The sequence below is a fragment of the Xenopus laevis genome, chromosome 2L (genome assembly GCF_017654675.1).
Source record: "Xenopus laevis strain J_2021 chromosome 2L, Xenopus_laevis_v10.1, whole genome shotgun sequence".
In the NCBI taxonomy this organism is placed as follows: domain Eukaryota; kingdom Metazoa; phylum Chordata; class Amphibia; order Anura; family Pipidae; genus Xenopus; species Xenopus laevis.
In genome coordinates this window covers 96,738,410-96,762,931 of record NC_054373.1, presented here as the reverse complement: position 1 = coordinate 96,762,931, position 24,522 = coordinate 96,738,410, and the positions used below count along the sequence as shown (strand labels likewise).

At 38.4% G+C, this 24,522-nt stretch overlaps 1 protein-coding gene across 1 annotated transcript in view; it reads right to left on the bottom strand.

Annotated features, from left to right (window-relative positions):
* Positions 1 to 8,757: 8,757 nt before the first annotated feature.
* appbp2.L (amyloid beta precursor protein (cytoplasmic tail) binding protein 2 L homeolog) overlaps positions 8,758 to 24,522 on the bottom strand; it is a 30,369-nt gene continuing 14,604 nt past the window's right edge. The window contains exons 4-13 of the mRNA XM_018246843.2: positions 22,279 to 22,402; positions 21,842 to 22,010; positions 21,114 to 21,203; positions 19,488 to 19,555; positions 19,300 to 19,405; positions 17,521 to 17,645; positions 16,954 to 17,039; positions 15,290 to 15,480; positions 14,916 to 15,081; positions 8,758 to 11,032 (exon numbers count right to left, since the gene is read on the bottom strand). Of these exons, the coding sequence (XP_018102332.1) occupies positions 10,779 to 11,032; positions 14,916 to 15,081; positions 15,290 to 15,480; positions 16,954 to 17,039; positions 17,521 to 17,645; positions 19,300 to 19,405; positions 19,488 to 19,555; positions 21,114 to 21,203; positions 21,842 to 22,010; positions 22,279 to 22,402 (1,379 nt within the window). The 3' untranslated portion in view covers positions 8,758 to 10,778. The remainder of the gene's footprint in view (positions 11,033 to 14,915; positions 15,082 to 15,289; positions 15,481 to 16,953; positions 17,040 to 17,520; positions 17,646 to 19,299; positions 19,406 to 19,487; positions 19,556 to 21,113; positions 21,204 to 21,841; positions 22,011 to 22,278; positions 22,403 to 24,522) is intronic.

Genomic DNA, 24,522 nt, shown 5'->3' with positions numbered 1-24,522 from the left:
AATGGTATCAGTACTGAGATTAACTGGCCCCTGCATTGTTTACACCTCAATTTCAGACAGTAAACTCCTGCATTCTTCACACCTGTCACACTTCTATTGTTCAATGTACAATAAAAGCTCTTTTAAATGTAGTCTTGCGCTCAATCTAACAGTGGTCTTGTTTTGCCTAGTCCATGTATCATCAAATAATGAAAATCCAGTTGAGAGCAGATGACACTATGCTTCGGACCATAGAGGTCCTTCTTCTTCCAAAACTTCACCAGAAGAAGGACCTCTACTGTTTACAACTCATACCCAGACTAAAGTGCCCACATAGTTCACCTCTCATACAAACTGCTGAAGAGGCACCAGAATTTTGTCATTGTAGGTTTCCTGTTTTTGGAAACAGGTTTGTAATTTAAATTGGGTTTTATGAAATTTCTGAAAAATTCCTCAAAATTGCTGTTTGTCCCCTATGTTATTAGGTTCTAATAGAAAAACAAAATATGAACGCCAGTTTGATACCCAATATGCAGATGATTATCAAAGTGTGGCATGTGGCATGAGGCAAAATGAAAATAGTGCATGCAAACTGTAATGGCTATCGCTTTAGCAATGGAAAATCAACACTTTGTCACATATATGTGGTTTAAGCCACAAAAGCTACATTGACCAGATGAAAAACACATTCTCCTGAATTTGAAATGGTAGATCAATGCACGCCTAGGGGCCCAGTGTGATCAGGGACCCAACTAGTCATATTTTTGCAATGGTCATTTCCATTTTTTTTTATATACAGTATTTATTTTTATTTCTGCTGCCGGTTCTGGTCAGGCGCACCTGCTGGGAGAAGGCAGGCAAGGAATGTGTGTGCACCCAGGTGCATGCAGATCCAGTGATATAGGGTAGAGAGCTTGGGTGCAAACGTACCTGGATCTTCATGCATCCAGCATTAGCCTAGAAGGGGGGGCCCGTGGATGTAGCTTACATCTCACTCACATCTCATTAATCCAACACTGAATGGATAAATAGGCCAAACTGAAAAGCTTTGTTAAAAAAAAAAATTATGTGTATGATTACTAAGGGGCAGGCAGAAGTTGTATAAGGGTTACATTTAGGTGCGTATTTACATACAATTTCAGAAAAATGTAGACAGCACCTCCATTAAAAACATCCTCCTTTATTGTTGACTATTAGAAAAGTTACATAAGACACGTAGACGCATCAATGCCTGACTCATTTCCAACTCAACTAGTACTTAGTCATAGTCTTTACATACATACAAAGGCAATAGTGCACAATTACTTCCCACGTGAGCAAAATGTAATTTGGAGCAAAACCTGCACATTTTCTTTCCTACAATGCAGTTTAGTCCCAGAATTCCAGCATCATTGCTGATCCAAATGATTCTTTGGGTGCAAGTGTGCTGCACCTATTAATGGAGGACATGAAGGGAACCCTGGAGCATCCGTCTGGTCAGGAGGTGGCGGTAGTTCCCCTGCATCAATAGGCGCAGTAGCAGCGCTCAGTTCAGAATGGAAGGTCAGAAGGACTGAGCTGCACCAAGCGCAACTATAAAAAAGTCCAAGGAGAACATTTCACAACAATTAAAAAAAAAAAAAGTGGTTTTAGGCGCAACTGACTGTGGGGTACAGCACAACTTGCCCACTGTGCTGGCGGCCATTAATGAGCCCTATTGTTTAGAAGAGCTTGCACGCAGATAGAAAAAAATACAACATAGTTGTAAAATAAAAGTGGACGCTATTTATTAGGCCAATCTTTTTTTTTTTTAGCAATTACAGAATATAACAATGTTGGTTACAAACATTTTCTGCACGGTTTTAGGATTACAAATAACTGTGGGCACAGATATATGCATAGAATGGAATGAAAAGGATCCATCACAGAGACTGAACAGCAAGATATGTTTGTATAAATCATGGCACAATGAGCAGCATTTTCCCTACTTTGTGCATGAAGATTCAACATGGGTTTCATTTTTCAATTCACAAAATGGTATCAAGCCCGTCAGTAAGAATATAAGCAAATAAGTACTAAAGCTGGTAGATATATTTACACCATGTTATTGTCAATTGACCCTTTTCTTTTTCATCATATAAAATTCTGTTTTGTAGCTGCCCTAAATCCCATTGGAGTAACATAGATGTTTGGTGTTTTGTGCTAACATCAACATGATTTAGATTTTAATGATGTGTGTGTGTCCCTCACATGTGTGCATTTAATATGTGTGTGTGTATATATTTATATATATATATATGATACAGATAGAAACATACACACACGTATCTATATATATATCTCACTCTTGTAGTACCGTCAACCACTTTTAAGCAACACTGTACTTATGTACCAACACCCCAAAGTTCTAGATATAGCTATATATTTAATATATATTTATATATATATTTCTTCATCTTAAATTTACATTAAAAATTGTCACTTTACCAAACTCACTAAGGCCACTCATGCATTGGATATTCTGGATTGAAATCAGATTACTACATTACTGAAACCTGGGGTGGTAGCAGCTTCCAAAAAATCTCTGAAATTAAAAGGCTTCATACAGGACTTGAAACGTACAAGTAAAGGCCCCAAATGTTGCTGTGTAACTCTAGTAAAGATGTACTGCCAGAGACCAGAATAGCATTAAGGCAGATGGCAGCTCTCACTCCTTAAAGGATAAATAAACCTTTAAAATAATTTAATGTAAAAATTATGAGGGTGCTGTTCTAAGTATTTTTGTCATTTACATTCATTATTTATTTTCTTTTGATTTCGAGATATTAAGGGATACATGTACTGAATGAACGAATTTTGTTCCAACATTGCAAACCTGCTGGTCAGTTTCTGACCAGTCTGACCACCAAATAGTCAAGAAAGTTGTCAGGAGAAAGAGGCTGCTCTGATGTTCTTCTGCTTAGGAAACACATGATAAAGGATTCTTTCCTAAGCAGAAGAACATCAGAGCAGCCTCTTTCTTTCTCCCAACAACTTCCTTGAGTACTTGGTGGTCAGACTGGTTGAAAACTGACCAGCAGGTGGTGTTGTTGGAACAAAATTCATTCATATTAACAGCACATGTATCCCTTAATATATTGGAATAAAAAAAAAAATTGTAAATTACAAAAGTGCTTAAAATAGGACCCTCATCAATTTTACATTCACTTACAGTATTTTACTTACCCTTTAATGGTTCTGGACCGATGTTGCTGATAGAAATCTACACGGCAGTATAAAAAGGGTTTAGTGGTGAATCAAAGTGGGGGTTACAAAGGATGCAAAACTGGACTAAATGACCCTGTTAGGAACACATAGAGGCACATTTATTAAAGTTCAAATTTCGAGTTCATGTGGTTTTTTTTTTTTTTTGGTTTTTTTTTTTTTAAAAACTCCCCTAAATTGGAAATTCAACCAACCAAAATTAATTAATAAACTCAAATTTTTTTAAACTCGTATGAATGGAATCGACCCGAAAACTTGAATCGAATTTTAAAAACTCGATTTGAGTTTTTTTCTCCGAAAAAAAAACAGTGAATGTCAGGAAGGCTGAAGGCTGACCCTTGATAAATCTGCCCCATTATATATTATCCACAGGTTTCATTTCTGAATGATTAGCCGTAATGGAAATATGCATGAATAGAACCAACCTATTTGCACCTAAACTACAAATTACTGCTAATATTCCCACGATCTATAAGATTGGATTCAGCAAGGCTTCAGCATAGAGTGTTAAGCACGGAGGGCACTTGTAAGGCAATTCCTAGATGCTCTTTCCATGCCTCCAATCATCGCATTCCCAAAGCAACAGATTATTTGCCTGAAGGACACGGCACTGAGCCCCCTATCCACAAAATGACCCCGTTTATTGAAAGCAAACACATGGTATTAGCACCCATATTACAAAAGACAGGAATCACGCCAACACCTGCTGTAAGTACAAGACAAATCATACCAAATGCTCTAAATGTCACATTTCAACTAAATACCATTGGCCCCAATTAATGCACTGAACATACTGCCAGAACTTCTTTAAATTCTACAAAAACAGTGTATTAACATATCTTTTATAGTATACATTTATTAGGTTAAGTAACTGAATATATAAATATATTTTGTGTTGTTGTTCCTTAACCCATTTTCCCCAGGTTTGACCAAACATAATGCATGAGGTCTGTCAGCAGACTAACATTGCTCAGCCAACTGCAGACTAGGGACAACATGTAGGAACAGCAATAATACATTATTGTACTTACCCTAGTTTTCGGATAACATTGATCCATTTAAATCCTCATATGAATAGTACCTGACATTTGTCTAAACCTTCATTAACCTATGCGCAGGTAAAACACATGCACTGCTAGCAACTTATTTAGGGGTCCTGGAAACTGTACCTGTATTACTATATATAAAGTTACTATATAAGCTGCTTTAAACTTTTATATTGTATTTGCATTCCTTCAAAAGCTGGGAGAAATCAAAATGAAGCTAGCCAGATTTTTATAATATAATCTATATAAATATATGCAGCAAAATGGCACCGTTTGCTTCTTCAGCTGCTGGATTTCTATCCCAAAACATAGTTTTTCATATATTAGTACTAAATTAGGTTTTTAAATAACATTTATGAAAAGATAAAATCAGTAAAGTAATGAGTGAACACATCTTATTCTGTAAACAGTGTTTGCTTGGAAACAAAAACACAGTATATAAAAGTCATTGGTTGTAACAGAAATGTGAGAGGTATGACACAAATATGGGAGAATAAGACACATTGTTAGGAGCAGAGATGATGGAATGTGTATTGGACAATATAACCAAGGGTAGAACCTGACATAATAATGACAAAGAAGTGCACAGGCAACTGGCGACCAGTGTTACCCCCAGGCCATTTTTGTTGGGCACATCACCTGGCATTTTTTTTCTACCGTCTCCCCTTTAGGGCACTGCACGTGCCAGGTTAGAAATTTTAATTGTGAAGCCGGTAGGACTGCAGACTTTAATTGCAGTAGCGCTCAGTCCAATCAACTTCTCCTATAACTGCCTTAATAGGGCAGGAGATGTAGGGGAACACTGGGCAACCATGATGCTAAGGCCGCTTCACAATCCAAGTAGAAGAGTTCTGTGCATTTTAAACATGTTATCTTAAATACAATGTATATACTGTATAAATATATCTCTAGCGGGAGCAAGCTTTTTTTTTCTTATAATACATTTAATAATAGATTTAATACCCACTTAAATTAAAAAAGTGGCAACAAATCATGCCGGATTCTCATAGGGGTGCATTCTTACATAGACACAGTGTAATGTGCTCATAGATTACAACATATAGCTGTTTGTAGTAGAACCATAGTACCTGGAGAGCAGGAAGCATCTCCTCTCACATCCATTGTGTGCAGCCATTCTAACCATGTGTCACATGCCACTTTCACTCTCATACCAAGAGGAGAATGTGTTAAGCGCTACTTTATTTTTTCCCTTGCATCTAGGTACGGCTACTTTTAAAAGGGAAAGGACGGCATTTCCAAAAGGCAAGACATTTGCATTGGATTCAACAGTAAAAGGCATTCGGTGCTTTTGTCACGGTGATTTACCAAGAAAAAAGAACAGACCACTTTAAATGGTTCACTCATAGAATTATCCCAGTCATACAAAACCCATGCTACCCTATAAACGGACTCATATAATGCTGATGCCCTGCTCAACCTGTTGTAAGAGTGCCTTGGGGCCCGAGCCTTCACCCTTAGGCCAATGGCACACAATGTTTCACCTTGCCAATTCCTCCCCTCTCTGCCCTGACATGAATGCCCTATGTGGTGCCTTCAGTATTTCCAATCATGCTAATGGCAGGAAATATTCAACTGGCGCCATTAGCTTGAGTGCAGCTACTCATCTCAGTTTTATGGAGAAACATGTGTCTCAATTCTACACTGCAGTTCTGTTCCATGGGAGCATTTACCAATGCTGAATGTAGAGCGAACGGCCACTAAGTGCTTCTCTACTCCTACAGACTCACAGTGCAAAATGACATCATATAACCTGCTATGTGATGTAAGGTATAATACTGCACAGCAAACAACTGTATACACTTGTGGTACAATCCCTTGCTAAAACATGACTTCACCCAATGCGATTTGTCAAAATGCATCAGTGTCTACTGCAATAGCATATACTGCCCAACCTTGGGATCAAGTGTATTTAATAGGAATGTGCAAAAGCCATAATTTTTTACATTTGGCCAAATACACCACAAAAATGCAAACCCTAAGCCACATGACTAGTGCCATTGCTGCTCGAGTAGCATGGCTGAATCCCAAACCAAATCTTGCATTTGGGGCATCTCTTATGCAGTAAATGCAATTAATACACCATAGAATGACTGGTAATTTTAAGGTTTCTTTTTTGTTAAACCATATTATACTATGTTATTATTAGACTACTCGCTTTGAGTGCTCTGGACTAGAATGGGTCAACTGTATTCTAATTAATGGTAAAATATTCCCATTTATATGGTAATAAGTCAAGTAACAGAATGCGTTTTCTATGCAGTTAGAGGAGCTGACATTTAACTTGTTTTGGCCAAGGCTTACTTGAAGTCTCTATGTTGTATATTTATCAAAAAGTGAAGTGATCGCCACAGTCCTCTAGAGTGAAATTCCGCCACTCTCCATTCATTTCTATGGGATTTTGAAAGGCGTATTTATCAAAGGATGAATTTTCCCCCATTGATAAATACTCTTTTAAAAATCCCATAGAAATTAATGGAGAGTGGCAAAATTTCACTGTGGCAATCACTTTTTGATAAATATACGCCTTAGACCAGTAGTGCTATCCATAGGGATAAATACCACATGTAGCGAATTACTGTGCCGGGCCCACAATAAGCAATGTCTTCAGACAGAGAAAACGCATCAACGAAAAATCCCAGTTGCAGCAATGATTAAAAAGGTGGCCAATCTGTAATATTTCTGTTAACCCAAGTCTTTAGCACACTCCTTCACTTGCTTTAGCACACAAATAAAAACACCTACCAAGCGTGTCTAAAAAAAAAAAAAAACAACGTACATTTTCCATATATTCCTAACAGTCTATTGGGGGAATTTAATAAAAGTCGAATAGAGCAAAACAGTTTGCACAAATAAGAATAAAAATATGCATTTCGCAATGTAATACTCTTCCTTAAGCTGTAATTGCATTGCAAATTTTCATTGCACACTTTTAAGAAGTGCTTGAAGGTGTCCTAATCTTTTGGAGCAAACGTAAACTTTTTCAGTAAGAAGTTTTATTACATTCACTGCACACTGGCGCAAACTATAAAATTTGCAAACCTTCTTCCACTGTCGGAAGTGGTCGCGAAACAGTTTCCGGGTTCGCAAAAGCTTTATTAAATTTGTGCAAAGGAAAATTTGTTCGCACAGAGGCATAACATTTTGCATTGTGAATATTTTTCCCATTACCAGCTTTTATTACATTCCCCTATATATGTGCACTTTAATGCCCAAAGGTGAAGGTTCTACAGCAAGACACCCTGCTAAAAAGCTCTGCAGTAGCTAAGTGGCAAACATATCACCGTAGAGAAATCAGAAATATACTCTGAAAAACAATGCCATAACCAACATGTTACAGTTTTTAAAAATGAAAAAAAAAAAAAAACAGGAGGAAATACAAACAGAAACTGAAACTTTGTATGTTCCTTTCTGAATACATATGGAAGACTCAAAGAGCTTATTTTTCAGAAATGATTTCAGTTCATTCCATAGACATTCATAAACCAGAAAACAGGCATGGAAACTTGAGTGCACAAAATATTTTTGATTATTTTATAGTGTCTGATTTCCAATATAAGCTTAATAAAGCAGGATTTACCTAAAGGATTTTACTGCATCACATCAAGGAATCTGGGACACAATTCCCAAAGTCAAATCTGTTTTGAACCTTATGCAGAAGACTTGAAATTGCAAATGCCATCTTGTTTGTAGATTTTTGGGAGCAGTTTTGAAATGTCATTTTTATTCTCCACTTATATTCGCAGCTTTACCCCGTTGCAGGACTGCGCCAGCCACCAATCCATACAAAGGTTAAGTGACTGATGCAGGAACAGACTCTTTTTCCATGCATTAATTGCAACTTAACTGCATCTAGTGCAGTAGAAGGTAAATGCACAGATAGTTTTGCCTTAACTCTTTGTACAGGCTATGAGCAAAATTTAAAGGTGGTGCTCACAAAGTATTTCGTCTGAAAGAAAAAAAGTAGTACTTATCTGTGTGTGGGGCAGTGGTGACACTTAGAATAAGTGGCCACAAAATAATAATTTCAGTGAACACAGTCAGAACTATTCCTGACCCAGGTACCTAGCCCATATATACAGGTATAGAGTTGGTTTATTAAAGGAGAAGGATTTTGTGAGGAAATAAGGTTTTTTTTAAGTTGCAGCACATGGTTATATGAAAATACATTTTAGCAAATTATCATTAGCAAATTATCATGATTTGGACAATTTAGGGTGTTTAGTGGGGTGTAGGGGGTTAGAGTGATAAAACCCCCCGAAAATATATATATATGTATTTATTTTATATATATATATATATATATATATATATATATATATATATATATATATATATATATATATATATATATATATATATATATATATATATATATATATATATATATATATATAAATGTGTAAGGGAACATTCCCAATATAGAACCGTCCTTTAAAAAAAATAAGTATGTCTGCTCCATCATCATAAATAAGAGAAAGCTACTTAACATATTTATTAACTTGTTTACTCACACATGACATACAGGCCATATATGTTTTATGACTTAAGAGAAATATTCTCTTTATTTTAACAGGAACCTGTGAGTTGGTCTAGGTCATAGCATGGAGAAGGTTAAAAGTGGAAAATCATCGACTTTTATTTACTAGTAAACAAGTGTACAGTTTGCTGCATATAGCAGACTTTTGTTGGAGTTCTGTTCTTACCAACACGAGTATCAGCTGCTGTATTACCTGCCATACTGAGATATGCACAAAACCTTTCTTATTGAATGATGAAGAAAGACAGAAGTAGAATCTAGAATAGCACAAAGGGAACATGGGCAAGCCATGCTAAGCTGGAAACACATGACGTTAGGGGCTTAACTACAGAGAAAACTGCAGTTTCAATAAATATTGATGAAATAAATCTGTTATTGACAAAGTTTAGGGGTGTCCCTAAAATGATTTTGCTGTGGGAACCATTACCTTATAATCATGCCAGTGCACGAAATCTTTCTTCTCACTTCAGCTACTGAACAAAAACATCACTGCCTACAAACATGGTGGCCCAAACACATTTATTTTAAGCTACATATGGACCAGAGCATTAGTTGAAGGCATGGCAGCTTATCGAATAAGAAGCTACATAATTCCAAGCAGTTTCTAAACTGGAAGTTGCCTGACAGGCATCAAATCACAGACATCTGGCTGGGTGTAGCTACATTTGGTAACCTTTGTAGAAGAAAGTCCTCCAACAAGTGACCATTATACACTGTATTTTAGGACAGAAATATTTGCAAAGGTCAATAAGATTGGTTAGTGTGCCTATGAAGTATCTGTGGGGAGGACAGAGCAAACATGCAAGTAGCAGCACACAATAAAAATGGGCTTTAAGTAATGTTTCTGTTCAAAAACAATTCTGTTTTTCATGCTGCTACAAATATAACATTTTGGGAAGAACCAAACACCTTTCCCTTTCCCACTGAAAGTGAAGCAGTTACACGTAATTTAAAATGCTGAAAATACGTCAAAACACATTCATCATTCACGCATGATTGCCTTCCATGGCAAAGTCAGTACGTCAGTGAGATGAAGCTTTTAACATGGTTTGGCTCTCAGCCAGGTGAAATGTAAATGCACACAAAATATAAAAATCATCTCTTAAAGCACCAAACAGCTCATGATTAAACAACACATATAGAAAAACAGGTGCCATATGCTACGGAAAATGAGTTTCTTCTTTTTAAACACTGCAGAATAATGCAAGATTATTGCTGGATATAATATTGGATCACAACTACCTGCTTATGGTTTCAACAGGCGTTGATAAAGGCAGCCAAGTATCAAGAGGCCTTACCTAAAGGATGCCTGCATGCTAAACTGTGCATTCAAATTCACTATGGAACACTGAAGCAAAAGCAGTCACTGAAAACGGCATACTTACATGGCATTTACAAAACATGCTAAGGAGGCAGTAAATAAATCAGTTCACATAGCCGGGAGAGACAGTGATTTGCATTTCCCGTCTCTCTACGGAACTCAGTACTAGACTTTGTTTTCCTCCAAAAGCTGGCATGGAAAATTACTAGCTGCAAAAAGAACACGTCACATTTGGTGTCTGGTTTGGGAAACGTGCTTCCCATTCAAACATTGAACTCGAGTGAACTAAAATACCGATGTGAAAGCACCTGGCCTGTGAGAAACAGGGAAAAAATTCAATAAAACAAAAAACTTTTATAAACTCTTATCAGTTTTATTTGCATCTTCCTAATGGAGCTGCAAAACAATTTGAAACACTAGTTCAATTTCCTCTTGCTTCACGTAGAAAAGGTGGTTTTCACTGTATTTCAGAACGAACCTTCCACTGAACCCAAATCCATTATCTGGGCCATTTTCCAAGAAGAATTTCTCCATTCTTGTATGTTTTTACAATTTCACAGTATGAATTTTCCCACTTATATGGGAAAAAACAATTGTTAATTCAGACCAGTTATTGTAGTTTGTTGGTTTTTTAACAATTCTGTCCTTCTGTGGTCTGTGACATGAGAAAAGACTGCACAACTTCTTCTGTTGAAAGAGGGCTGGTATTTACGTCCTCAAGGGCATCAGTGACAGAAAACTGACGATCCCGTAACCGATTCCAGTTGGCCAATATATTGTGGTACTCAAATACTTTTTCATAATTGCCAAGAGAATTATAAAGTTTTATGAGTCCTCTGTAGTCATACTCCAGTCCACTGTAACCTTCACCAAATAGTTTTTTGCCTAAAATTGGTAAAGGGGAAAAAGAAAAAAGGCATTAGTTAACAAATCAAATCAAACAAAAAACTGCACAGTATTCACTTTATCATCATTTGAAGACTTATACACAACTACACATTGCGCACTTAAGACCAACTCACTTGTTGACCCTGAACATTCCCCTTCCACAAATCTGCATGCTTACATACACACCTTCTCCCCACTCTGCCAATCACAAATCAGGCTCACTGACACAGAAACCTACCCAAACAAATCACACAACCCAAACAAACACAGGCTGTACTTGCATATTAGTAAAGTGAAAATGGAAGAGAAAGTGATTTCGAAAAATGAGAAGTGGAAACCAGGACACAAGGTTTAAGCAAGGATGGAAGCACTGGAGAGATGGAGGCAGAGAAATGGATATGATATAACAATAATGGGGGGAGGGATAACTGGATTTTTTGATACTCACCGTTAAATCCGTTTCTCTGTAGTCAAAAGGGGGACACAGGGACCGATGGGGTTAAGCTCCATCCTTGATATAATTAATTAAGGGTAGTGCCATACTTGGCTTAACCCCCTGCACACTGTGCTTAACCTTCAGTTTGTCCCAAATATAACAAGAATATAACTGAAAAAACAACTATGACAGAAGAAAGCCAGGGATTATCCTGGACACGACCATCTGGTCAAATGCTCGTCCTAAATCGGGAAGCCCTGTGTCCCCCTTTTGACTACAGAGAAACGGATTTAACGAGGAGTATCAAAAATCCCATTTTCTCTGTCGTCTAAGGGGGACACAGGGAGGTATGGGGACTTAACAACGCAGTCCCAAAACAGCAGGGTGGGACGAGCAATAAAACATAATTAATGTACAACAGACTGCAACACCTAGCAGGTGAGGGATGCTTCAGCTGAAGAAGTTGTGTTGAGTCTGTAGAATTTGGTAAATGTATGAACAGAGGACCAGGTAGCTGCTCTGCAGATCTGATCCATTGAGGCAGAGTTGTGCCATGCCGAAGATGCTCCCATGGCTCTTGTGGAGTGCGCATTGACACCCTCTGGTGGTGTTTTTCCTTTGGACAGATAAGCTTGTCTTATGGTTTGTCTGATCCACCTGGCAATGGTAGCCTTTGATGCTGGTAGAGCCTTACAAGGTCCGTTCGGAAGAACAAAAAGAGTTTTAGATTTTTGAAAGGGCTTAGACCGTTCGAGCTTTCTCTTCTGACCTGGCCTTCAGGAGAAGTCCAGTACGGGGTCACAGACACTCCCTGAAGCCGTAATGTTGCTGCAGTTACCGCCATAAGCTTGGTGAACACCCGTGGTAACGAGAGTCCAAACGGAAGTGCCACAAACTGAAAGTGTGTTCACAAACGCAAATCAAAGATACCTCTGATGAGGCATCCAGATTGGTACATGGAGGTATGCATCCTTGATGTCTAATGACATCATGAGCTGATCTTGTTCCATTCCACGTATCACTGAGCGGAGAGTTTCCATCTTGAAGCAAATGGACCGTATAAACTTGTTCAGGAGTTTGAGATCCAAAACTGGTCTGAATGACCCGTCTTTCTTTGGTACTATGAACAGATTGGAGTAGAACCCCAAGAATCTCTCCGGCTGTGACAATGGCACAATTACTCTGGTGTGTTCCAGTTTTGAGAGGCGTGTGCCTTTAGAGGATGCGATGGAACTCAGGACATGAAGAATTTTTTTTGGGGGGGGGGGGTGAATTTGTGAAGTCGAGGTGATAGCCTTCTGTGACTATTTTGTTGACCCATGCATCTGAAGAATGCTGGATCCACATCTTCCCGAATCGCAGTAACTTGCCCCCTATTCGCTCTGGCGATTCCGGAAGGAATGCCCCATCAGGCTGATGACGACTTGTCTCCTGCGGGTTTGTTAAAGGTTTTGTTGGTCTTCCATGGGTTGCGCCCCTTATCGATGGTTTTGTTATGAAAGTGTGAGCGTTGTTTTTGCGAGTATAACGTCCACTTAGGCCGCGAAAAAACTTTCCGCGCCTGACTGACCCCGTAGACCTACTTTTCCCTCCTGTTGCTTGCGAAATTATTTTCTCCAGTTCTTCCCCAAACAACTGTTGACCTTTGAAGTGTAGCGAGGTTAGAGATTTCTTGGAGCTCAAGTCGGAAGACCAGTTTTTAAGCCATAGTGTCCTGCGTGCCGCTACGGACAGGGCTGACGTTCAAGCCGTGATCTGAGAAGTATCAAGGGTAGTGTCACACAGGTAGGATGCTGCTTCCGCAATTGTTTGCGCAGAGGATAATAGATCCGTTCTGGGTACTCCTTCTTGGATATGCCGGACTAGGGATTCAGACCATGCTTGAATAGCTAGAAAAAACCCAGGCTGATGCTAGGCTAGGTCTCAGAGTCAGACCAGATGACGAGTAAATTGCTCTTAAGAATCCTTCCAGTCATCTGTCTGGTGGATCTTTAAAGGCTGTCACGTCATTCAGTGGAAGGGTGGTGGATTTTGACAGCCTGGACACAGGTGCATCCACTACTGGTGGGTTGGTCCACTTTTCTACTAAATCTTTGGGAAAGGGGTAAGACTGAGAATTTTTTAGTAGCTTGGAATTTTTATTCAGGATTGTTCCATTTGTCTTGTATCATGTCCATCAACTGCTCATGCGAGGGAAAACATGTTGAAGATTTGGATTGGATGCTCTCCCCCCCCACCCTCGTGAATAGACCCACAGGCCTACCTTCTGCCATTGGGAGCACCTGAGTGGTAAGCAAAGTTGAGCCAATACTGGTCACCGCAGCTGCAGCTGTTCCTCACTCTCTTTTTCCCTCTCCCCTTTTGCCAGTTGCTGGAGGATAAGAATCCCTGTGACTATATAGGGCAGCACTGTGACTCTCTGCTGTTCCTGTTCACGGAACGAAATCTTTTGCTTGCCTTCCCGCTCTGCTCGTTGTCCCAATATGGCCGCTGGAATGCAATGCGTTCCACTGCGGACGGCAATCAAAATGGCGCTGTGCTTTTGAATGGCACCAATTTTTCTCTGCTCCCCATCCTCCTTCATGGGCCCTCCGAGAGACAGTATTAGAGCTGTGGAGGGAGAAGGAGCGGCTAGATGCGACCGGAGGGAGGATGGGGTCGAAATGAATGTGGATGCTTCTCCTCCTCCTATATTAGGCAGGTACAGAGCAAGCAGGCTGGCAGATGGCAGCGAAAGTGGGGGGAGGGAATAAGAAGGGGGGGGGAGAATTGAACCGGTGCCCCAGTAGCAAGAAGGTTACTGGGGGAGCCGAATAACCTACCTCAGTAGCAGTTACCACCGGCCAGACCTTCTGTCACCTATTTGAGTGCAGGTACTGTCTGGATGGTTGTTCTAGACGACCGGCTAGAAGGGCAGAAAAAACCCTTGTGAACTGTTTCCATGGTGGGGGCTAACCATCCGGATGCAGGCAGCCCTGCTTCTGGTGTCACCCCGGGTGTCAGCTCAGACTGACCGAAGAATTGTTTCCCGCTAGGGAAGTCCATCCTCCTGGTAGCAGGAAACTTGAAAAACTGAAGGTTAAGGACAGTGTGCGGGGGTAAAGCCAAGTATGGCACACCCTTTAATTAATTATATCAAATGTCCTGCCTCCTGGTAGATGGAGCTGAACCCCATCGGTCCCTGTGTCCCCCTTAGACGACAGAGAAATAAATATAGCATAATGGGATCACAAAAAACATATTACTTTCTCATGTAATCACTTATAAGCACCATACTGTTTTGTTACACCACCCAATTTACCGTCTTCAAAAATAACCACATTTCTGCTAGATCCATGAACAGTAGTATTATATATTTCTCCTTTAATGGACCAGTAATAAATATGCTCAAGAAGAGACAGATTATAGTTGAAAGGGTATAAAAAGGAAAATAAGGCTACCCACCAATGGCTATTGAGCGCAGATAAAGCTTTTCTGCATTTTCATACTGACTCATGTCATAATTATACAAAGAAGCCAAATGTCCCACTGATAAAGCTACTTCATAATCCTCTTGACCCAGGAGCTGTTCCTTTATCTGGATTGCTTTGATGTGCATTTCTTCAGCTTCCTAGAAAAACACAAAAATAAAAGAACCCACAAATAAATAGTTTGAAGATTAGATGAGTAAGCCACCACCGAATTTAGTGGGTATGGGAAAACAATCTACTCCAAATTAGCCAAATTTAGTCTCACAAAAGTTTTGAGGCTGTCTGGGTCAGTGACTCCATTTGAAAGCTTAAAGGAAGCAAAAGAGGAAGGCAAAAAACAAGGAATACCTTAAACTTTCTCATGGATTGATACAGACGGCCAAGGTTTCCATAGTGTTTAGCAGTCTGTACATTGAATTCTCCAAAGGCTTTTTTGGCCAGCTGTAGTGAAGATAGATGGAGGTCATGTGCTTCCTGAAGCAGCTTTTGCTCGGTCTCCTTGTTGTGACAATCAATAGCAATTTCCTCCAATATTAGTGCTGGACAAAAAGAATTTCCACATTATTTAACAAAATAATAATACATTTAAAAAAATGCATGCTAGCAGGCCAGGAGAGCTTTACTACATCTGCCTTTCCAACTACATAGGTAAGTTATGGGATGTACAGAGATATGCACATTTCTTTTGGTTGTGCCCCAAGTCCTAACCCTCAGGATACACGTTCAAATACCTGGAAAGATGAAAACAGTTACAAACACTCTATAGGACCCCAACAGTAATCCCTAAGTGGAGTTCCTTTAGGGCAGACCCTATGATTGAAAGGGACATTAGATTTGTTAGCCATAAAAACATTAGCTGCTCTCATTTACCAATAATATCTCACAATATCATCTCACTGAACCTCACTCACTGGGTTTAAAGCACAGCCAGGGCAGTATGCAGACATACTATATAGATAAAGAATTATTTGAAGACGTGAATCAATACAGTATATAACATCATTATGGGTCACAGTTCACATTTTTCCACATTTCCTTCCATTGCTTTAACACTTTGTCCTTTTTTATCTTGGATTAAAGTGGCCATAAACAAGCACAGATGGCAATTCTCAACTAAATTTGAAGTCTATTGCTCCTTCCCAATCCAGCACATTACAAATATAAGCAGATCTCTGTGACAAAAGACCACATTGGTCTGCAAATAGAGCCCAATGACAATTTAATGTATTAGTCCACTACATTGATTATTAATAAGCCCAAAGTGTTTTTTGTTTTTTTTTTAGAATGTACCGTTTGTAAAATGCATAACCAAAGGAGCAAGAGATTTACTAATGTTGTACACCAGGGGTGCCCAACCTTTTGGCTTCTCTGGGCCACATTGGAAAAATAAAAATTGTCTGGGGCCACACATGAAATACACAAACACTTTTGATTAGTTAAATTAAAGAAAATACACAGAAAAGAACTACAACACCAGTTGGATAATCAGATGGAGCTATACATTGGAATATGGGACACCTGGATATTAAACAGACTTATTATTATATTATTATTACTAACTGGGCAATGGGCAGAGTCCCCCATCCTCCCTACTCCATAGGTCACCACATTGTTACAACCTGGCATAGTGAGCCTGTTCCTAACAAGACGACAGACTGAGGTGGTTAATATGTCTGGACTTAGAGAGCACAAAGTGTTATTTCACTCTCGTTTTCACTGTATTTCCATACATTGATTTCCTAATTTCTTTCTTTCTTTTTTCCCTTCTCTTCCTTTTCTCTCTCCTTCAAGCTGGGCCACATTCATATCCATCCTGAGCCGCAGGTTGGACACCCCTGTTGTACACTATGGCAAATTTACAATTTTTTTTTTAATAATTGATATTAGTCACCAAATGCTTGATCAAATATGGATTAGTTTGCTCTTGTTCTGTGTACTATGTTTAAGTGTCTCACCAATATAATAGCTAAAACAAAACACAAATAATATTCTTTTGAGACCATGCAGATTACCTTTTACTCTTTTAGAAGAAGCAAGTAAAAGATGATCTTCTGGGAGAATATGAGTGATGATCTCTATGGCACGTTCAGCATGAAATCTAGAACAAAAAAAATTATTATTAGCTAGAAAACAAATCATAAAAACAATTATGCAAGAGAGCAGTGCATGTCTATGTAGGGGTGGTGGCTGCAGTTATAATAATTATATGGCATTAGGTTGTTTGTCCAAAAGTGAGCAGCATGTAACAATAATATATTTATAGGCTGAAATCCAGCATACCTTAATTTTTCACTGCCACAAAAATTGAAGGGGTGCTTTACACACTCTTGCAAGCAATCATTTAAGCAGGCAGAAAATGTATCTCTTTCAAAAGTCACTAAACAACTATGCTACACTATACTGTATGATGTTTGGATTTGGCAAGATATAACAGACAGTATTTACAGAATCGCTTCTATTGTTTGTGTGCATAACAAATGTGTTTTGTAACACTCACTTATAGGTTTAAGGGTAGTGAATCTGCAATGAAAGTATTAGGAGGATAAATGATTAAAAGTCCATTCAGTTGTAATACTCACAGTGCATTGTCAAACTTTCCCGAACTGTACTGATGAACATAAGAAGAGTATGCCAAGTCTTCATGAGCCGTCGCCACATGAATATTTTTACCTCCAAATACGGACTGTCGAATATCAAGAGCAGTCTAAAACAGGGAACAAAGAATTCAAACAAGTTCTTGTAGCACTGAATAACCAAAACAAAAACTGACCCAATCTCTGTTAAGCAACTGCAGCACAGCTAACCTGGTTTCACTTTCTGCTGGATTATAGGGACAGTATACATCCTTTTTCGACATTAGTTTAATGAATAGGGCTTGTGCTGAGCATACTTTTTGCATATTGTTTCAATATGAAATTTTGTATAATTTTATATTTCTTAAAACAAAAAAAATCTTAAACTGAAAGTTAAATTCATATTCTACTTGAGGTTTGTATGAGCATGCATGAGTCCACTGAGAAGCTCTCTGTAAAATTTTATCTAAAAGCCCAACAGGCCTAAGATGGAGGGGAGGAAATACTTTGTTTATACAGAGGGCTTCTTACTAGAAATCTGATTTGTTCTGATTTTGCTCCTACAAACAAGAAGTAGAATATGACTTTACTTTCAGTTTCATATTTTGCCCTGTGTTATGTTTACTAAAAAAGAAGACAAGTAATAAACAAAAAACTGATGCTTCAGAAGTAATCGAGTTTCTGGGGTCAGTGAATGCAGCAAGCAATGTAATGAACGTCAGTCGCAGGAATATTTGATTGAAACTATATAATCGTCATGGATACAGCCAAGTTTTCAAATCTTGATAACCTTCAAGAGATGCCCAATCTCTTAAAACCTCTGAATGGCAATAGTGCCAATGTCTGCCATATGAGAGCAGCTAGTCACTTCCCAACCTATTAACTAGGGATGCGCCGAATCCACTATTTTGGATTCGGTTGAACCACCGAATTCTTTGTGAAAGATTTGGGCCAAATACCGAACGAAATGTGCAAATTAGGGGTGGGAAAGGGAAACATTTTTTACTTCCTTGTTTTGTGACAAAAAGTCACGCGATTTCCCTCCCCTTTCAGATTTGGTTTGGCTGGGCAGAAGAATTCGGTGAATCTGAATCCTGCTGAAAAAGACCGAATCCTGGCTGAATCCCGAACCGAATCCTGGATTCCGTGCATCCCTACTATTAATGTTAATCCATGCTTGTGGCCAGATTTTAGCTAATTTGCCTACAAGAATATAAGAGAGTTTCCTCATTTGTCCACCATTAATTTAGGACAAAGACACATATGGTTCTATTGAGCAGTGATCAGTAGCATTGTGGAAATATGCTCAAATAGCCCCCCTTGCTTCCTAGTCCAGCCATGCTTGGAAACAAAACAGTCAAGAACTGCACCTATGCTTACCATACATGTGAATGGGTGTGAATACAGAATATTTTGTTCCTCTGTTACACTGCCAATAATTTCTAGAAATCATTTGTGTGCTATTTTTCTATAGACATATCAAGAGGAATTGTTCCTCTCCATGCCAGTCTCAAGATTACCCGCTTAATCCTAACAGCAAGCAGGTAAGGTCTCAATGGGGTGATAATATCCTTAGAAAATGTTGACCTGGTTAACCTGGTAATCATATTATCATCATTTATTTATAAAGTGCAGCGGTTTACAATAATAAAAATAACAAGGATCTTGAAATAATTACACAAACAAGGGTTGTAGAATAAAACTTTAACTGCTGGCACATAATATTTACCATCCTAAAAATGTTAAAAGTCAATATGGTACAAAGGCAAAAAAAAAATTCCATACCTGATAAATTGCGACAGATTGGCATATGTTATCTACATTGAGAAGGTAAAATCCATAGTCTAGGAGTGCATCAGAATATTTGGGATGTTTGGGGCCAAAGTTTTCCCTGTAGACAGATATTCAGCATTCATAACAATTCAAAAACATATTTAGTATGAAAAAGTTTATTTAGAAAAAACAACAATTACCGTGCAAGGTAAACTGCGTGCTTTATTAACTGCTCTGCCTTTTTGAACTCCCGCTTTACTACACAAGCCTAAGAGGAAAAGATATTGATTTGTGAATGAAATACAGAAAAAGGGTACACATAAACAAGCTTACTTTACAGAAATACAATACTTTATGAAGAACTGTATTATGGAAGTTGCAAAGTATAAAATACAATAAGCAAACTAGTCAGTGTGCCTAGACTCGACTTCTACCTGCCTGATGACCTTCCCACCGATTCTCCAAATATGAAATCACTCCACACCATTACAAATAGAATGAAAACATTTCTTAGTAAAGATGGCAATTCTTGTTCGTAAGTATTACATTGTGATAAACCTGCATGATAGCTTCTGGGTTATTGTTGCCCCAATCATAAACAAAACACCTTATAACTATGTCTTGCCATTTAACTCCAGACCCCCCCCCCCCCCAAAATTGATGCTGCTGCTGTAGCTTCTGAATTATTTCTATACGTATTCTGCTGCCAGTTTTCAAATGTTGTCAGCTAAAATAAAAGTGTTCTTTGAGGCTACGCTTTTAGGGGGTTATTTATTAAAGGTTGAGTTGTGTTTTCTCCAAAAATAGTCTTTTGAGGTTACTTTCACTAAAATACTCAGGGGAAAAATTCAGATTTTTCGAGATTTATTATGCCCCAAGCTGCTAAAAGTCCCAATCAGATAATGCTCCAGCTAAAAACTAGTAGAAAAAAAACTCACAAACTCGACCTTTAATAAATAACACCCTTAATGTTACTTTTTTATTATTATACTTTTTTCTATTTAAAAATGCTATTCATATTGCAGTCTTTCATTCAATCCACTAAATATCCAATGGGGACCATTTGCAAACTACCCTTTTAAAGACAAAAAGTGAAGCATTGTGGTTTCAGGTTCAATAACATATAGTGCATAACATATACAAATCTGTGCAGTACTGTACATATTTTTGAAAGCTACATTTATGGAGTTTTGTAACAGTGTTGTTTTTAATTATACATACCAGGCATCCTGTTATATAGAAAAGCTTACATTTAGTCTCACATTTGTACGTTTCACCTTTTCTTTCACTTTTTTAAAAATAGCAATTCTGTATCCAGAATGCTGGTGTGTGAAAACAAGGACTGCAGATTCAAATAGTCGTGTATTATCAAAATGTACACACTGAGAGGATTATATCACAGGTTAGGGTATGGCTGAAAGATTATTGGGTGATTGACAGCTGTATTTATGTGCACCCATACATGGGTTATTAATCTACTCAGGATCAAACAAAAAACTAATTAGTAAATGTTGAAAAACAGAAACAAAGATTTGCTAAACTATAAGTTCTACTCTCCTGGGGAACAAAGACCATGGATGAGGAGCCTAGCCTGGAGGCCAAAAATGGTAAGATTTAAAGTGAATGCATATTGGCTGCTCTAAATATTTCTTGAATTTCAATTAGGATAAAACACCAATTTCAAATATTAATGTATAGTGATACAACAATAACTTCAACTACCAGTAATATTGTTATGAATGGAAGCCTTAACCAATTTATGAACCTTTTGGGGTTAAAATAAATACACTTTCACATTTTTCAATGACATTTAACTATAGTCTTACCTTGGATGCCTGCCTTAAAACATCCACAATTACTTTGACAGGAAGTCCACTTGTGATTTCCTTCATAGCTTCGATACACCATTTATATGCCTGCAAAATAAAGTAAAGAACAGAAAAAAATAGTTTTTCCTATGGTAAAATACCTAAATAAACTACTACACAACCTGACTCAGAAGACTGTATAGTATGAGACGTTGCAATAGATTAGCACATTCCAACACTTCATCTAACACCTTCCCTGTACACTACATCACTGTATAACCCTTAACAGTTTCAGAATCATTAGGCGATTTGAATATTTTTACAAGTCCCCATCTTATGTACCAACTGACACCAATGCTTCAATATAATGTCCTGTGCACCATAAGGCAGCGAAACCTAATCTTTGATCCCCAAACACTGCTGGGCATCAACTGTTTTAAATGTGTAAGGAGCTCCTTGTATAAGAATCTCTGCATGGGCATGTATAAAATCCTTTGGCAAGAATGTTTTGCCTATAACCGGAATGAATTCCTTTTCATCTCAGCATCCTTTACAAGTCTCTCCCAGTGTACACCTTGGACGCTAGTGGGTGGAGAGCCACAGCTTTTTTTTCTATGGCACTGAAACTGGGGACCCAAAATAAATGTAATTTAAAAAATTATGGTTTTTGTAATTTCTTTGGAACCAAAAGTTTGCAATATGGGTGCTGGCTGTCTATGAACTAGACTTTGTATTAAAAAGTTTACCTCATCGTAGTGGCTTTTAGCAAAGAGGAGAGCACAGAGCTCTCCATACAAAGCTGCTTTATTCGCATATTGTCTTTGCTTTGCCAGTCTGTCCATGTAAGTCTGTGCAAGTTTAAACGTTTCTTCTCCCACATGGTACTTACAGTTGCCATTCTTTACATGGAGTAGCCTACGGATGGTAAAAAAAAAAAAGTAGATTCATTATATAAGTTACTATGCAGCTGACTTAAAAATACAAATCAGAAGGCCATGTTAGCATGTTATAACCTTTGCAGAGAGAGACGGGGTGATAGCAAAAAAAAAAAAAAAAAGTGCAATGCAATGCCACCCCTGTACTTAAATTATAAATGAATTTAAGAAAATAACTTGTGTATAGTTCACGGGAGGAAATCCATCACAGTTATTTGACTTACAAATATACCACCGATTCTGCATACCTAACACAACATTCCACTGCACGGAAGCAGTGTAGCATCTCATTTTGAAAACCACACAGCTCATGACAAGACTGAAACACCTTCTCAGCATCACTATACCATCCAGCATCTGATAAGAACCCACCTGTATTAGAAAGGAAAAACAAAACTAAAAATTAGCATGTGTCAAAAGAAAACCCACAAAAATGTATGTTTTATTGAAAACATGAACAAATGGCTTTACATCTGGATTTAAACATATCCAAAAAGGTAAACATCAAAGAAGCAGCATACTTCTGGTACAGCAAACAACTGTAATCCGGTCTTGTTTTATGGCAGGGATGTAAGTACAGAAAGAAACTGATGTGCAGGACCCTTAAAGGGGACATATAGCATATATTTTCACAATGCATCAAACCATGTACATATGTGAAATAGAAGAAATAGCTTTTACTTTAATACCTTTGTTTAAAAAAAAATGTCTGTATTAGCTTGAAAACTGCTCATCCCACCCCCCTTTGCAACTTCCTGTCCAGGAGTTTCCAGTATCCGGCTCTGGAGCAGCCGGCACCTTTGGCCAAATCTTCTCTAATGCGGGCGACTAATCTTCCCGAAATGCCTTCCCACCAGCAAGAATGCGAATCGCCGACAGGATGGCATAAGTAGCGTTTTGTTTTCTCAAGACGTCCGAAAGTGGAAACTTTGGGCAACTTCGAAATTCCAAAGCGATACATATGCCATCCCGCCGGCATTATAGACTGTACATTTGGGCATGTATATTTATGAATAACGCATATTTGCTGTGGAACACAGGAGCATACTGTTGTAATTTAAATAAAGAAAAATATTACAATTTCATTTTTTACCGTTTATATTAAACTTAACATCTATTGCTTTGTGTTGAGCAATTAAGGTATATTGTTATAAGTGAATAATCAGGCAGCAGCATAAGACAGTTATGTGCAGGCTGGGAATACACAGGACAGGGGAGGAATTGCTGCTACAGCAGAGTTCAGCCTGTCAGTCAGTGCTATTACCACTTCCTATGAGAGAATGAACAGACACTCTCACTCAGAGCCCAGACTAAGAGCAGAAAGGATCTTTCTTGGGCTCTGATATAATGACAGTTTTAGGAGACAAAAGGCTTTCAAAGCGTATTTTTTTTCTGCATCATTATATGTTTTGAGGAAGGATGAGTAATACACTGCCTTGCAAAAGTATGTGATGGATCTGCACAAAATAGTTTAAGTTGGTGAAGTGAAATGAGAAAAATATATATAAAAAAAAGAATTTAAAAAACATAAAAAACTGAAAAATTGGCATGTGCATATGTATTAATCCCCTTTGCAATGAAGCCCCTAAAAAATCCTGGTGCAACCAATTACCTTCAAAAGTCACATATTTAGTGAAATGAAGTCCACCTGTGTACAATTTAAGTGTCACATAATCTGTCAGTATAAACACCTTTTCTGACACGGTATCACAACAATGGTACCACAACAAACCTGCCAAGAGAGGGCAGCCCACCAAAACTCATAGACCAGGCAAGGAGGGCATTAATCAGAGAGGCAGCACAGAGACCAAAGGTAATCCTGAAGGAGTTGCAGAGTTCCACAGCAGAGACTGGAGTATCTGTCCATAGAGCTGGGCTTTATGAAAAGCCATTACTTAAAGTTGAAAATAAGAAGGCACGTTTGGAGTTTGCCAAAAGGCATGGACGACTCCCCAAATGTATGGAGGAAGGTGCTCTGGTCAGATGAGACTGAAATTGAACTTTTCAGCCACCAAGGAAAATGCTATTTCTGCCGCAAACCCAACACATCCCATCACCCCAAGAACACCATCGCCACAGTGAAACATGGTGATGGCAGCATCATGCTGTGGGGATGTTTTTCAGCAGCAGGGACTGGGAAACTGGTCCATGGATGGTGCTAAATACAGGGATATTCTTGAGCAAAACCTGTGCCAGTTTGCCTGTGATTTGAGACTGGGACGGAGGTTTACCTTCCAGCAGGACAATGACGCAAAGCATACTGCTAAAGCAATACTCAAGTAGTTTAAGGGGAAACATTTAAATGTGTTGGAATGGCCTAGTCTAAGTCCTCAATTCAACTGAGAATTTGTGGTCAGACTTGAAGATTGCTGTTCACAAGTTAAAACCATCCAACATGAAGGAGCAGTTTTGCCTTGAGGAATGGGCAAAAATCCCAGTGACAAGATGTGGCAAGCTCATAGGGACTTATCCAAAGTGACACTAGCTGTAAT